Genomic DNA, 17,533 nt, shown 5'->3' with positions numbered 1-17,533 from the left:
CTGTATCCCCAGTGCTTGGTATGATGCATTGTATATATTAGCTATTATTTAAGATGTTGCATTCTAGAACAGTAAAAATCCTAGGCAGGACAAAATGCTACCTACAGGAGCAATCTCAAAAAGGCGAATCACAAGCACTATGGCTTCCCAACAAATACCTGTTGATTTTTCTACTAAAGACTCCAAAGAAATATGTGGAACCCAGCTACCAGTCTTCAGATGCCATGTTTGCATAGAAACAACATGTATAGTACTAATCTATGGAGAAAAGTGACTACATTAAAGAAAAATATCATTTCAAGTGTAAAGGGAAGAAATCCCCCCCCCTCCCAAATAAACTACAGGGCACTGGACCTGACCGCTGAGAAACTATACGCATTTCGGAGGTAAATGAACGTATTTGGGCTAATCGTAACAATAACAATGACAATAATAATACCTACCATTTATATAGTGCTTACTATGTGCCAGGCACTGTTCTAAGTGCTCTATAATTATTATCTCATTGGAGATAATACTAGAATGCTGATTAGCAAATTAGCAATTACATTGCATGGAATGACACTCTGCTTGCTAATACCAACTTCATGGCTATCTACCAGGGTGCCTGGGCTAGTGTTCTTTTCCAAAGCGAACAATTTCCTTCCCAGGCAAAGAGGGAAATCAATTATATTCACATACAGATACATAAACAACAAATTTAGCCCCATTTCAGGTGTTTCTTAAATACTAAGAGAGATAGAAGTAAATGGGTATGGGAGGCAGGAAAGAAAGAATAAGCTTCTGGTACAAACCTGTGCTGGTGGTATCTGCATTGGATTGTTATCCAAAATGATCACTTGTAAATGACGGAGTTTTCTATAACAAACTGGAATTTCTGTCACTTTGTTACAAGAAAAATCCAGCTTAACTAAAGGGAGATCTCCCAATTCTGTCAAGAGAGAAAAAAAAAAGTTAAATTTTAAATCTCTTTAATAATCTCCTGTTCATGTTAGGTAAAGAATAGTGAGTTTTGGGGCAGCTAGGTGGCGTGGTGGAGAGAGCACCGGCCCTGAAGTCAGGAGGACCTGAGTTCAAATACGGCCTCAGACCAAACACTTGACACGTACTAGCTGTGTGACCTTGGGCAAGTCACTTAACCCCGATTGCCTCACCAAAAAAGAAAAAAAAGAATAGTGAGTTTCTTACCATCTGGTAACATATGAAGATTGTTTCTTCTTATGTTTAGTTCTCTAAGTGAATGTAATTTTCCTATTTGTTGGGGAAGGACTTGAATTTCATTGCAGCTAATATCCTACATGAAAGACACAAAACAAAATCAGCAATTGTATCAAATTGGGAACTATCCTAACTAAATTACTCATAGAGCACATGATTACTTACCTGGAAAAAAATTACATCCTAGTAATGTAAGTTTCTCTAAAAATCTATTATCTGTTCCTACATCATGGTAAATAAGTTAGCGGCATGTTGATTGATCAAATGTTTTTCATAGAAAAGTTCAGGTTTTAATCTAAGATCACTGAATAAACTGTCCCCCTCAGAAACTTAAAATGAACATTAACTTTCAAGCAGGCAATGCAGAAAAATGAGCAATAACCAAAACACAGCTGCTGCTTAGCCAGAAGTAAAAGAAAGTACTAAACACTGTGAACCTTTAGGTCACTGATGACAGTTACAATGGGCCACTTACTTAAGTAAGACAGAAAAGTTTAAGGCACAAATAGGACTAAGAGAAAAGGGAAAACTGTAGAAAAGGTTTGAGCAAGGTTGTGTAGAGCAAAGAGTACAGGGGTTGTGATCACATGACCTGGGTTCAGATGTTGGGCAAGTCAGTTACTAACCTTCCTCTACTTCAGCTGCCACATCTTTAAAATGGGTGAGGTGAGCTAGATGACCTCTAATGCCCCTTCCATCTCTAAATGTATGACTCTATTATTAGGATGCTGATCCAGCTCTCTTTGTCCAAAAGAACTGACCATGTTAGAAATGATAGGAGATTCAGTTTGAGGCTTCATAACCCCAGCCTTCCATTCCAAGGCACTGACCTGGAAATTTCTCTAGGCTCCTTTAGTAAAACTACTAAGCAATGAACACAGCTTACCGTAACAGCTGAATAAAGAGAAGGGCTTAGGTAACTCTCCCCTTCCTACTTACATAGAATTGACCCAACAACAACAAGAGTCCTGCAAAGGTTCTCATTTGCCCCTAAGCATGCTAGGGATAGTGCAAATCAAATTCACAATTTCTGCTTTCCAGCTTTCACTGGGTGCTTTTAGCTTTGTCAAAAGAAAATAAAAACACTCTGAAAACCAGAGGTCTGTCAAAACAGAAGAGGACAGAGAGTGGTTATAGGAACAAAAGAAGAAAAATAAGAGCTCTGCAGAGGAATAGTAGGCTATAGGGGAGTAAAGACTGCAGGTATAGGTCTCCCATAGTTTTCCATTAAAGCACTAACGATTTTTTTCCCCTCTACTATCTAGGCATGTTTGAGAAAATATAGAGAAATGTAAAAAATAAACTTTAAAGTTTCTTCCTAGATGTGTTTAATCCAATGGATTTTCTCAGAAAAATCTAGGAATATATAATGGAAAAGAGTACTGTTACTTACCTTTTTTTCCCCTTTTTTTTAGGCAATTGGGGTTAAGTGACTTGCCCAGGGTCACACAGCTAGTAAGTGTCAAGTGTTTGGTCTGAGGTCGGATTTGAACTCAGGTCCTCCTGACTTCAGGGCCGGTGCTCTATCCACTGTGCCACCTAGCTGCCCTTTTACTTTTGTCCAACCTGAATTTCTTGTGCTACAGGTAAGAGACATCAGGTAACCTGAAGACCTGGCATCAGAGAAGCCCTGCCCTTCGGTTAAATCCACTCGTAATGGACAGATAAGAAACTTTCCCAAATGGAACAGAGATGCTCCTCTTCTCCCTCCTCATCTCTCCTCCCTGACACAGATCTTCCCCTACTATCTCCTCCTTCACTAAAGTCTCTGATGCTAAAGTGGCCCTTGGCTTGCTCAGGCCAACACTTGCCCAAGCACTCTCAATACCATCCTCTCCCGCCATCGTCCCCATTGTCTCTCTAATTTTCAGCCTCTCCCTATATATTCCTTCTCTGCCACTTCCCAGCTCCCACACTTTAAAAGCCCTCATTAGATCCTCCCAGGCCTGCCAGCTAGTGTCCCATACCTCTCCTGTGCTTCTGAAACTTGAAAAAGATATCATCAAGCAGCATCACCACTGTCTTCTATCAGTGTCAGCTTCCAATCTCACCCAACTGAAACTGCCCTCTTCAAAGTTACCAGTAATCTCATTGCCAAACCCAATGGCCTCCTATCAATCCTCATCCTTCTTGACCTCTCAGCAGCATTTAACATTTTTGACTACCTTTTCCTCCTAGATACCCAATTCTCTCTGAATTTTCGTGACTGCTCCCTTGGTTCTTCTGGGTCTCTTGACCGCTCCTGCTCAGCCTCTGCTGATGGATCTTCATTCAGATTATCTGACTGTGTGTCTCCCAAGGCTCTGTCCTGCATGTCTTGTCTTTTCCTTCCATACTCTTGCTTGGTAACCTCATTAGCTCCCACTGCTTCTATGATCATCTTTATGCAGATGATTCCCAGATCTATTTATACAGCCTTAGTTAGTCTATCTCCTGAACTCCAGGTACACGTCACCAACCGCTTGTTGGACATTTTCAACTTGATGGCCCATAGACATCTCATATTCAATATGTCCAAAACAGAACGAATCTTTCCTCCCAAAATCCCCTCTTCTGAACTTCCCTACCAACTTCAAGGGGAACACCATCCCTCAAGGCACCGAGGCTCATAATCTCAATGTCATCCTTAACTCCTCCTACTCCCTCCACTCCACATATCCAACCTGTTGTTAAATCTTATCATTTCTTTCTCTACAACAGCTCCTACACACATCCCCTTCTCTTCTCTCCTCTGACATAGCCACTACCTTACTTCACGTTTTTATTATCATTCACCTCAGTGAGTTCAATAGGCATCTAACTGGTCTCCTTGATTCAAGTCTCTCTCCACTCCAAGCCATCTTCCACTTAGCTGCCAAAGTGTTTTTCCTACAGCATGGGTCTCATCATTTCATCCCCCTGATCCAATAAACTCCAATGGCTCCCTATTACCTCCAGAACCAAATATAATCTCCATTGTTTGTTATTTAAAGCCCTTCAAAGACTGGCCCCTTCCTACCTTTCCAACCTTCTTATACCGTCCAAGCTCCCATGCATTCCGTGGCCCAGCCTCACACGTATCTCTGTTCCTTGTAGTGGTCACTCCCCATATTTAGGATGTTTTCCTTCTCAACCTCTCTCATAATACCTGGATTCCTTTAAGACTCAGCCCAAAAGCCAGCTCTGCCAGGAGCCTTTCCTGGTCCCCTAGCTACTAGTTCCATCTCCTCAAAGATTATCTTCCATCTATTCTGATTTCATGCAATATGTTTTGATTTATATGTGCTGTTAGAATATATAGAGAGATAGAGAATATATATATGTATGTATGTATGTATATATGTATATATGCATATATGTATGTGTGTGTGTGTATATATATATGCTATTAGAATGTAAGCTCCTGGAGGGCAGAGATTATTTTCTCCCCTTTGTATCTACAGTGCTTAGCACAATCCCTGGCACATAGTAAGTGTTTAATAAATGCACTCTGATTGAATGGTATTTTTTAAATAGGCCTTTATTTCTGGGAGATGTTTAGAGTCATTAAAGAAGCTTTGCAATTTCCTGAAGGCAATCCAGCCTGTGGGTATCCTCATGCTGTTTCATTCTGGGACTAACTTGTCTATCTGTACTAACTGTCCAAGATAAATATGCTGATGGACAAATTCTGTAGATTGTCCATTTAAGCATGTATCATAATGTTGACAAAAGACTTTATTATTCAGCTACTTAGTGTTTCCTGGGTGGATGGTTAGACCAAACCCTTGAGAGGTTATGCATCTCTTCTGAGAGGCTTAGCACTGTTCCAAAAGGATGCAAAGATAACTGCCTCATCCACATACAGAAGCATCTGAAGGGCTTGGCCAGCTACAGTGAATCTTCCTTCAAATTGAGCTTTATGCTAGATTTCTTCCATGATGATGGCAAAAAAAAAATCAAGCATCTCCCAATTACATGTCTCAATTCAAATTTATGTCTAGAGGGAAGAATAAGGTTGCCTCTGTTATTTTATCTTTCAAGGAACCTTAAATTATTTTGTTATATGGATACAAGCCACCTTATTGTAGAAGGTGCTATTCTACTTTACCAAATCAAGTGATATTTTATAAATAACAAGCAATAAGTACAGCTGGATCTTGTATTCTCCACAACTTTCTATCAGCTCCATGATTTTACAGATACAACCTACTGTGGAATACAACTTGGAAAATCTGCTGGTTCTCTATTATTACCCTCATTGAGGGTATTTGCAATGCATGTAGAGACGATTCTCATGAAAATTTCATATAGATAGGGAAAGTAGGAATATGTCAGAATATGTAGTTGTCACAATTTCTTTTGTTTAATTGTTTCCTTTGTTAATAGGATCCAAAGATTTTTTTTCATACTTTTCATGTCTTCCCCTCCTTCAGGGTCCTAACATTTGTGTGACCTTCTGCATACATGATCTCTACATATATTTTGTCTAGCCCACCTGTTTTTCCCACCTTTGTTTCTCTTTGGTATCATTTATTTCTAGCTCCCCTATAAGCAAATCCAGGACAGTTATGTTACAGATCAAATACAGTGACTTAAATCCTGAAGATCTTTTCAATTTTCAAATTTTCCCTCTGCTCAGTATAATGATTCTGGTTCATCCTCCTTCTTGTCTGATCTTTCATTACATTTCCTTTAGACAGGCTCCACTGTTTCTTTCTGTTTATGAGATAACAATGCTCATGATCTTCCTTCATTCTTTTTCAGAAGGTTTTACAAACAAGTTTATATTCCAAATCTGTGTTTATGTTCTAAACCTTTGGCTGCCCTATCTCTCTGGCTAACAAATAAGTAAAGTGGTTGTTGCTTAACTAGGAGCTGCAAAAGGCATTCGTTCATCAAGCTTTCCACTTTGATTCCAGCCAACCACATGTGCTAGCTCAGGTTTTGGCACTTTCAAGATGATGAGGATCACGGCTGCTTCTGGACAGACAGATGTATGTCTGTAGTGAAAGGTGCTTTGGGGATGAGAAAACAATCCCCTTAATGGACAGAGAGGAGGAAGAACTGATGACTCAGTACATAAAGGAGAGTGAACCAAATCATATGAAAAAACATAAGTTTATAAAAAAATGACAAACGACTAAAGATGATATGGAAGAATGCTCCAAATCACTAATAACAAGAGAATCTCAAATCAAAGTAACTCAGAGGTTTTAACTCATACCCAGCAAATGAATAAAGATGATAAAAGACAGAAACAGTAAATACTAAGGGGAGTATAGGAAAATGGACACACTAATACATTGATGGTGGATCTGTGAATTAATATAACCATTCTGGAAAGCAATCTGGAATTATGTGAAGAAACTGACTAAAATGTCCATACCTTTGATTCCACTGGTGTATATATATATATATATAGATAGATAGATGATAGATACATACATACATACATACACACACACACATCACAAGGAAGTCATTGACAAAAAGAAAGGCCCCATATACAATGAAATATTTATAACAGCACTTTTTATGGGAGCAATGAGCTAGAAACAAATTAAATGTCCAACAACTGAGGACAGCAAAGAAGCACAATGGATAAAGCACTGAGCCTGGAGTCATGAAGATCTGAGTTCAAATCCAGCCTCAAATAATTATTAACTGTGTGACTCTAGAGAAGTCACCTAACCTCCTCTGCCTCAATTTCCTCAACTGTGAAACAGGAAATAATAACAGCATCTACCTCACAGGGTTTTTGGGAGAATTAAAAGAGAGACTATTTGTTAAGTTTCTAGCACATAACAGGCACTTAATGAATAATAATTATTTCCTCCCCTCTCTAATACCAAAACAATCAAAACTGGATACTATAAAACTATAATGATCAAATTTGTTCACAAAGAGTTGATATGAGAAGGTACTTCCTCCTACTTCTTTGCAAAGGTGGAGAAACATGAGTATAAAACACTGCATAACATCAGATTTTTTGACATGAGTTGGTTTTGCTAAACTCTTTTTTCTCTTCATTGTTTATTCTTTACTATAAAAGATGGTCCTCTGGGAGTAGGAGGGGGAGATGTAAAGTATGAAATGTAGGTGCTAAAGAAACAACATAAATGAAAGGAATGACCCACCCTCAATGACCTCGTTCTCTTCTGGGCTGCAAAGCACGTGAGTGCTCTGATCCTCTCACTGGAAAGGTGGGGGCAAGGGCTGGTTACTGTTCTCTCTCCCTAGCAACAGATCCAACATACCAGCTAAGACAAGCCTGAGCCCAGGGCTCTGGCGACCTGTTCTGTTTCGTGTTTCTTTGCCAGATCACAGGTGACTGAACAGTAATAGATCCTGAGATAGATGTATCCAGTCTTGGAGGCAACATCATGAGTTCATGGGTCAGAGCTCAATGGTGGCAAGGGAGATTTCTAGATCAGGGAAGATGACCAGTCACTGGCATATGTTAAGTACTCAGAAAAGTGTAAGCCCAAGCCCTAGCCTAGCTTGAAAGAAGACATGACCTAGAGCTGTCTGGACAGTACAGAGCGAAAGTGAAATACATAAATGTCTACTCAGCAGTCCTGCAAATTGCTTTGTGTTCTTATGATTAAGTTCCAAATTCCTAGTATGACAATAGTTACTGTAGTTATTTGTTTAGGTTTCTATCAATACACAAAGAATAAGTTACTGAATCCTGGGTCCCAGTTTTGTTTGGTTTTGTTTTTAAATGAAGATCTGTTAGGTTTTTGTTTTTTTATTTATAATCTGTCCCTCCCATGATACTTCCACCCCATTGTAAAAAATAACCCACATCATAAACATTCATAGTCCAGCAAAACAAATTTCCACATTGGCCATGCCTGAAAATATATGGCCACCTCAGCATTTTCAGTTCCTCACATCCCTGGCAGAAGGTGAGTGGCATGTTTCATCCTCAGTCAGTCCTCTGGACTCCTGGTTTATCATTACATTGACTGGAGTTCTAAAGTCTTACGCTGTTATAACTGCAAAGATTGTTCTCCTATTCCTGCTTACTTTGCTCTACATCAATTCATAGAGGTATTCCATTTCACGTAAAATTGTTCATTTCACCATTTGTTATAGCAAAATGATATTCCATTGCATTCATGTACTAGCTATTTCCAAAGAGGACACTCCCATAATTTCCAATTTCCAATTTTTGACCACCATGAAAAGAGCTGCTATGTTTTTGGACATGATGTAGGTCATCTTCTTCTTTCTCTATAGGGTACAGGCCTAGTAACGGTATTGCTGGGTCAAAGGGTATGCAAAGTTTGTTAACTTTCTGAGCAGAGTTCCAAACTGCTCTCCAGAATGGCTGCACCAATCCACAGATCCACCAACAGTGTACAAGTGTGCCATTTTTCCTGCAGTTCCCTCAACATATTCCATTTTCAAATTGTTTTCTCATCTTTGCCAGTGTGAAAAGTGTGTAAGGTGAAACCTCACTTGTTTTACTTTGAATTTTTCTAATTATTAGTGTCTAGAGTATTTTTTCATATGTGGTTTTATTAGTTTAGAATTTTCTCCCCTTTAAAAACTACCTATTTCAGTTTTCAGAAGGAAAAAATGAAAGCTATTTGCAGTCAAATGAAAAAAATGTTCTAAATCACTACTTACTAGAGAAATGCAAATTAAAACAGAGGCGGCGAGGTGGCGCAGTGGATAGAGTGCAGACCCTAGAGTCATGGGAATCAGAGTTCATAGCTAGCCTCAGACACTATTTGGGTGACCCTGGGCAAGTCCCTTAACCCTGTTTGCCTCAGTTTCTTTATCTGTCAAATGAGCTGGAGAAGGAAAAGCCAAATCACTACAGTATCCAAACAGGGTAACAAAGAGTCAGATATAACTAATTGACTAAAAAAATAAATAAATAAAACAACTCTGAGTTGCCACCTCATACCTATCAGATTGGCTAATGTGACAGAAAACGAAAACGACAAATGTTAGAGAGGATGTAGAAAAAAAGGGGACACTAATCCCCAGGTCTGTATCCCAAAGACATCAAAGAAACAGGAAAAGGACCTATATGTACAAAAATATTTATAGCAGCTCTTTTTGTGGTAACAAAGAACTGGAAATTTAAGGAATGCACATGAACTGGGGAACAGCTGAATAAGTCGTGGTATATGATCGTGCTGGAATACTATTGTGCAATAAGAAACGATAAGCAGGATACTTTCAGAAAAACCTGGGAAGACTTATATGAAGTCATGTAAAATGAATTGAGCAGAACCAGAAGAACACTGTACACAGTGACAACAATAATGTATAATAATCAGCTATGAATTACTTAGCTCTTCGCAGAAACACAATGATACAGGACAATTCCAAAGGACTCATGATGAAAAATGCTATCCACCTCCAGAGAAAGAACTGATGGAGTCTGAATGCTGATGAAAGCATACTTTTTTACTTTCTTTATTTTTCTTGGGTTTTGGGGGGGTCTGCATTCTCTTTTGCAACATGGGTAATATGAAAACGTTTTGCATTTCTGCACATGTATAATCTATATTAAAGTGCTTGCCTTCTAAAGGAGAGGGAAAGGGAAGAAGGGAGGCAATTTGGAATTCAAAAATTATTTAAAAATGAATGTTAAAATTGTTTTTACATGTAATTGAGAAAAAAATAAAACAAAAGCATTCTTAAATAAAAGAAAACAAATTATAAATGCTGGAGAAGATGTGGGAAAACTGGAACACTAATGCATTGTTGGTGGAGTTGTGAACTGATCCAACCATTCTGGACAGCATACCCTTTGACCCAGCAATACCACTTCTAGGGCTGTATCCCAAAGAGATCATAAAAATAAAAATGGGGGAAAGATCCACACATACAAAAATATTTATAGCAGCTCTTTCTGTGATGGCAAAGAACTGGAAATTGAGGGAATGCCCATCCATTGGGGAATGGCTGAACAAGTTGTGGTATATGAATGTAATGGAATACTATTGTGCTATAAGAAATGATGAACAGGCTGACTTCAGAAAAACCTGGAAAGACTTATATGGACTGATGCTGAGTGAAGTGAGCAGAACCAGGAGAACATTGTACACAGCAACAGCTACGCTGTGTGATGACTAACTTTGATAGACTTAGCTGTTCTCAGTAATGCAAGGATCTAAAACATCTCCAAAAGTCTCATGCTGGAAAATGCTGTCCACATTCAGAGAAAGAACTATGGAGTCTGAATGCAGATAGAAGCACACTATTTGCTCTTTTTTTTCTTGTTTTGTTTCTTCTTTCTCATGGTTCCTCCTATCGGTTCTAATTCTTCTTTACAACATGACTAATGTGAAAACATGTTTAACAGGAACGTATATGTAGAGCCTATATCAGATTGCACACCATCTTGGGGAGAGGGGAGGGAGGAGGAGAAAATGTAAAACTCAAAAGCTTATGGAAGTGAATGTTGAAAACTAAAAATAAATTAATTTTAAAAAAAGAAAACAAAAAACAAAAAAAAACCCTTCCTATTCATATTCTTTGATCATTTATCTATTAGGGAAAGCTCTTAGTTTCATAAATTTGAATCAGTTCCTCAAACACTTTACATATGAGACTTCTATCAGAGAAACTTGCTGTAAAGATTTTCCCCATCTGTTTGACTGATACTGCTCCAAACCCTGCAGGATACAAGGACGCAAAAGCTCATAAACTGATAGACTGGCTATTAAGGTCCTTTTTCAGCCTCTTGTTGAACTGGCACAATTACGGATAAGTTCCCCACTTCCTTGTCCCTCCATGCTCACTCCTTATTAGGAAATTTATAAAATATTTTCAATTTTGGGGGGAGGGGGTTGAGAGGGATAGGAATAAGGGAGCAATTAGTGGGGGACAGAGAAGGGGGTTGAGCATTGGCAGCCAGGGGTTTGGAATCACTACATGTTAGGGAAAGCAGCTCAAAATAGCCCCACAAACAGCCCCGCAGTGGAAAGATCAAAGAGAAGCGAGCCAGGGAGAGTCACTTCCTTTTCAAAGGTCCACTGAGTCACGGGCTCCTCAGACTCAGCAGTCAACAGGGGATTACTTCGTCATCATTGTCCCTGAGGTGCCAAGCCCTCTCAGCACTGGCCAGTTAGGTACTTGTGAGTCGCCTGGAAGCCCCAAGGGCAGCTTTGCACATGCTCTGACCAACTCATGCTATATCTCCCCGCCCTCACCTAGTCTCACCTTTGTATTCACCCAAGTCGCCAAGTATCAAAGGGTATGTTAATTTAATTTGGAGAGTCTTATCAAATTCTTCACAGAATTTCTCCATCTCATCATCCTTTGGTGGAGATTTTGGTGCATAAGCTGAAATTATTTTCAAGGCAGTCTTTTTGTAAATACTTATTATCACGAACACCACAATATGAGACGATCACATTTCCTACAATATAATGCTTCCCTGTTGCCTTTAGGTGCACAACAAAACCAAGTCTACCACTTCCTTTCTTTGCTTCTCCAAGGATGAACCTGTGAGCCACCTTTCCAATCAGCTACAATTACTTTCCTTTTTCTAGTTTTGTTCATTGAAAGAATGTTACGAATGATATAACTCAGTTCCTCTTGTATGTCCACTCTTCGGTCACTGTATGACAATGATAAAAACATGATAAACTCACGTTTAGAGTAACAACAGCTAAGTTCAAGTTCCAACAGATGGTATAAAAATAAGATTCCTAACACCCTTGCACATGTTCTCTGCCATTCTGCCCCCATCACTACAGAAACAGAAGGGGAATACACTGGCCTGAAGGAAACTCTACTTTGCTTTGCTTTATGGCCTTCCATAGTCAGCACACTGCTGAGTCTCTCGTACTTGGGCTGAGCCTCAGAAATCAGCCTCAGTCCATCGCCAGGACCACGCTCCAAGTCTTTTCAAAAGAGGAGAACTTGCCACAGCTTGTGCTCCGTAAGTAAAACTTTCAAAAACTCAAAGTCATGGCCATACCATGATGAAGTAATGGAACAAGATCTTGTGGGGCATATATTTAATGAAAAATGAAAATTTTATGATTAATATTCAAAATAAAAAGTAAAAATGACACCTATTGTGATGATTGTTATGTGAGGTTGTGATACAGAAAGACATAGACAGAGGAAGCTGTTGAGCAGTACTAGATTTGTAGTGAGAGGACCTCAGACAAGTCACAATCTCCCTGGGATTGAGGGGGTTGGCCTAGATGACCTCATAGGTCCCTCCTGCCCTAAATCCTTTGATCTCATGATCCTAATGCATTTGTGACTTGATTTTTTTCATCCCTCCAAGCCGCCTTAACATTTTCAATTTTATAACCCCAGGCAATTGTTTTAACTTACTGTTATATCTCGTAGCTTCTTTGTAAACATTTCTGACCTCAAAATATAGTAAAAACCATGTGAGCAAAAGGAAGCTTTGCTCTTCCTCCTATCTACAGGCCTCTTGTTGTCTCCATTATCCCCTTCCCATTCTTACTTTGCTCATAGCTGTCAAGCAAAACCTTACTTAACCCTCTTGTCCCTTGTCTATGTCCTTTGTTTATAAAACGGGAAAAACGTTTATGGGCTTGAAGACTGTCTTTCAAACACATGACAGCATTATAAGTCTTTTTATACCCCTTCTCACCTTAAAAGTTAGTTTGTGGTATTAGAGGAGAGTGACATAACCAGGCTTCTTCCTAGTTTGGTGTTTATTAGATACAAGGAAAAGTGAAAATTAAAATGTCATTAAAATAAACAAAAGAGTATCCTATATCAATGCAATTTTGTTTAAAATTGCATTGTAGTGAAATCCTGTATACTCCATAACAAGGGCTAGCTATATAATTGATAGAAATACATTGTTTATATGAAATAAAGTTAATAATTATTTACTCACCAATTCCATCAAGTCTTTTAATTTCCCTATTTCTTCGGGAATGGATACCAGTTTATTATTACTGACAACCAAAACTTTAAGCGGGAGATCAAACAGATATTTTGGCAGCGTTGATAAAAGATTTCGACTGAAAAAAAATCAGAAAAACCATCAGCAATGTCTCTGAAACGTGACACATGGTGTTGTCAAGGAAAAGCATTTCACTTTAAAAGTCAATAGCATAATTTTGACAAAGGAGATGAACCCATCTACTGAATCTCCCAAGCTAGGTATCACCACTAATCTAGTACCTTTTTTTACATAAGACAGTTAATCAGGACAAAAATGAATAAGGCAACAAAAGCAGTATCGGTACACCTGCCCCAATGCAGACGGTATCTATTCACTCTCTACACCCATGAAGAGCAGCCTGAGAAATGAATTCATCCAAAAGACTTGGCTTTGATAGAGCCATGTTCTTTTCTCTCTGCAACCAGCATGGCAGGTAAGGGGTGAGAAGTCTGAAGCTTTCAATGCAGACAATCTGGGTGTCACTGTTTGGAAACCGCCCCTGTTGGTGTCTGCTCTCCTTTACTCCTAGCTTGCCAGCCTGCTCTGGGTCTCATTGAAGGCCCTAGCTTGGCCTGCATAAGGCAACATACTCAGCATCTTCAGCAGTCTTCATGCAGCCTGGCCAGCTTGTTTCTCCTTCATAATTCTCAAAAACCCCAGCAGAGGGTTCTCTTTAACTTTCTTCTTCCTAGCCATTTCACTGAAGGAAAGGCAATAATTATTTCTCTCTTCCTCATCTTCCTTTGATATGATCTAACTATATTAATTGCTTTCCATGCTACACTTTTTCAGACTACTGAAAGTCTACATGTGCTATATTAAAACTTACACAAAGATGAACAGATTAAATCTTTAAGTCACATAATAAGTAAGATATGGGTGCCAACACTCAAAGCATATTCCATTCTAATGCTCTATCGTGCCCTTTCTCTTTGTAAACAGATCATGGAATCCAAGAGAGTTAACCTCTTCTACTAGACTCAAGTTGCCTATACATAACAAAGAAAACATATTTGACCACTTTTTTCACTGTATACATGGGAGACTGCTAAAAACCATTAGAACTAGGTGACATTCTCCAACATAATTTCTTCCAAAAATCTGAAATGAAAACCAAGGATCAGGTTTTAGAGATCTAAAGAAAAGAGAGCCAGAATAAGTATTTGGTAAAAAGGCTTACTAGTCAACTGGTTCATTTCTACAATGGTATATATAAGACAACTTAAGAACCAAACATAATACAAAAACCCTAAATAAAATACCAGGTAGGAGACCACAACAACATATTACAAAGATTATACATTATGACCAAGTGGCATTTATACCAGGAATGCAGGGATGATATAACATAAGGAAAACTATTAACATAACTGATTACATCAATAACAAAAGTAACAAAAATCATATGATTATATCAATAGATGCAGAAAAAGCTTTTGATAAAGTACAATATCAGAAATGCCAGCAATAGCAACAAGAGAAGAAAAAGAAATTGAAGGAATCAGAATGAGCAATGAGGCAATAAAACTCTCTCTTTTTTGCAGATGACATGATGATGTATTTGTAAAATCCTAGAGATTCAACTGAAAAGATAGTTGAAACAATAATTTTAGCAGAGTGGCAGGATATAAAATAAACCTACATAAATCATTAGCATTTCTGTATGCCACCAACAAAACCCTGCAATGAGACATACCCCATTTAAAATAGCTGTAAACAGCAGAAAATATCTGGGAGTATAGTTACCAAAACAAGCCCAGGAACTACATGAACATAATTATAAAACATTTTTATAAGGGGCAGCTAGGTGGTGTAGTGGATAAAGCTCTGGCCTTGGAGTCAGGAGGACCTGAGTTCAAATCTGGCCTCAAACACTTGACACTTACTAGCTGTGTGACCCTGGGCAAGTCACTTAACCCCGATTGCCTCACCAAAAAGCAAAAACAAACAAAAAAAAAATTTTTATACAAATAAAGTCAGATTTAAATAACTGGAGAAATATTAATTGTTCATGGGAAGGCAGAGCCAATATAACAAAAATTACAATTTTACCTATACTAATCTATTTATTCAATGCCATCCCAATTAAATTACTAAAAATTATTTTACTGAGCTAGAAAAAATAACAAAAGGTCAAGAATATCAAAGGAATGAATGAAAAATTGTAAAGGAAGAAGGTTTAGTAGTACCAGATCTTATACTATACCATAAAGTAATAATTATCAAAACTATCTGTTACTGGCTAAGAAATAGAGAGGTAAATCAGTGGAACAAAGTAGACATACAATACACAGTAGTAAATGATTATAATAACCCTGTGTCTGATGAATGTAAAGATTTAAACTTTTGGGATAAGAATTCATTATTTGGTAAAAAAAAAAATTGTTGGGAAAGCTAGAAAGTCTGGCAGAAACTGGGCCTACACCATTTACCAAGATAAGGTCAAAATGAATACACGACCTACATATAAAGGCAGGTATAATAAAATTAGAAGAACATAGAACATGTTACCTATCAGATTTATGGCTAGGAGAACAATTTATGAATAAACAAGAGAGAGAGAACATTGTGAGGTATAAAATGGATAATTTTTATTACGTTAAATAAAAAAAGATTTTGTAAAAATAAAACCAATATAGCCAAGATTAGAAGGAAAGCAGAAAATTGGGAGAAAAATTTTATAAACGGTTTCTCAGATAAAGGTCTCATATCTCAAATATACAAAGAGCTTTGTCAAATTTATAAGAATATGAATCACTCCCCAATTGATAAATGGTCAAAGGATATAAACAGGCAGTTTTTCAATGAAGAAATCAAAACTATATAGAGTCATATGAAAAAATGCTCTAAATTACTATTGATTAGCAAAATGCAAATTAAAACAATGTTGAGATATCATCTCACATCTATCAGATTAACTAAATGATAGAATGGGAAAATTACGAACATTGGAGGAGATGTGGAAAAAACTGGGACACTAATTCACTGTTGGTGGATCTGTGAACTGATCCAACCATTTTGGAGAGCAATTTGGAATTACACCCAAAGAGTTATAAAATTGTGTATTCCCTCTGACCCAGCAATACCACTATTAGGTCTGTTTCCCAAGGTAATTAGGGAAAATGGAAAAGAACCTCTATGTTCTAAAATATTTTTAGCAGCTCTCTTTGTGGTGGCAAAGAACTAGAAATTGAGGGGATGCCCATCCACTGGGGAATGGCTGAACAAGTTGTGGTATATGATTGTGATAGGATACTATTGTGCTGTACGAAATGATGAGCTGGCTGATTTTAGAAAAACATGGAAAGGTTTGCATGAAATAACGAAGAGTGAAATGAGCAGAACCAAGAGAACATTGTACACAGTAACAGCAATATTGTTCTAAGAACAACTTTTAACAACTAAGTCATTTTGAGTATTATAAATATTCAAATCAACTGTAAAGGACCTATGAAGAAAGATGCTATCTACCTCCAGAGAAAGAACTGGTAAATAGAAGTATGTATAGTATGGTTTTACGTACGCGTGCGCGCGCGTGTGTGCGTGTGTGTGTGTGTGTGTGTGTGTGTGTGTGTGTGTGTGTGTGTGTGTCCAAAGGTAGCTTTCTCTAGGGCATGGTGGGGAGGAGGGGAGAAAAAAATAAAAAGTGCCCAGTAGAGAACTAAAGAAAACTGAGAAGGAAGCACAGAAAAGCAGGGTAGCTTTGAAAACAATGTGTAGTTTTTATTACATAGTTTTTCCAAAAAAAGTAAACAGTGTGAAATGGGAAAAAAGAACCAAATATATCTGAGTTTCACAAATTGTGGTGTAGTGGCAACACTGAAAAGAGCCAGAAAGATCTAGATTCAAATACTGCCTCACTCTCAGTGCTCTACGACAGGAGTGGCAAACTCAAATAGAATTGGATCTCTGCTGGCCACAAAGTGACTTACAAAACCACAAATTAACACTATCTACATTTTATTGTAATTTTATTTATTTTGCTAAACATTTCCCACTATATTTTAATTTTTTTATTTTTTTTTAATTTTTAGGCAATTGGGGTTAAGTGACTTGCCCAGGGTCACACAGCTAGTAAGTGTCAAGTGTCTGGTCTGAGATCGGATTTGAACTCAGGTCCTCCTGACTTCAAGGCCAGTGCTCTATCCACTGCACCACCTAGCTGCCCCTCTCATTATATTTTAATCTGGTTCCCCTAGACTTTGGGGGCCCATGAGTTCAACACTTCTACACTATGAAACTCTTTAGGACTATAAATTGCAGCAAAGGCATCAAACTGCCTTGGCAAAGGTAGCTCTGTACCATGAAGAACTCACAGGTCCAGTTTCTATCTTATCTGAAAAACTCTTATTCTTCAAATTACTGACAGATGGGTGTCAACAGCACGTTTGAAAAGTACATCAAGGAAACTGCTGGGAAGGAAATAGGATTTTTAAGAGGGGT

The 17,533-nt window shown here is 38.1% G+C and overlaps 1 protein-coding gene across 1 annotated transcript in view; it reads right to left on the bottom strand.

Moving 5' to 3' along the window:
• The window catches only part of LRCH2 (leucine rich repeats and calponin homology domain containing 2), a 94,147-nt gene that overhangs the window by 47,908 nt on the left and 28,706 nt on the right, over nucleotides 1–17,533 (bottom strand). The window contains 3 exon segments of the mRNA XM_027863303.1: nucleotides 795–931; nucleotides 1,189–1,294; nucleotides 13,040–13,166. Coding sequence (XP_027719104.1) covers nucleotides 795–931; nucleotides 1,189–1,294; nucleotides 13,040–13,166 — 370 coding nt within the window.

Source organism: Vombatus ursinus, unplaced genomic scaffold (assembly GCF_900497805.2).
Source record: "Vombatus ursinus unplaced genomic scaffold, bare-nosed wombat genome assembly UNPS02014771.1, whole genome shotgun sequence".
NCBI lineage: Eukaryota > Metazoa > Chordata > Mammalia > Diprotodontia > Vombatidae > Vombatus > Vombatus ursinus.
This window is presented reverse-complemented; position numbering and strand designations above follow the sequence as displayed.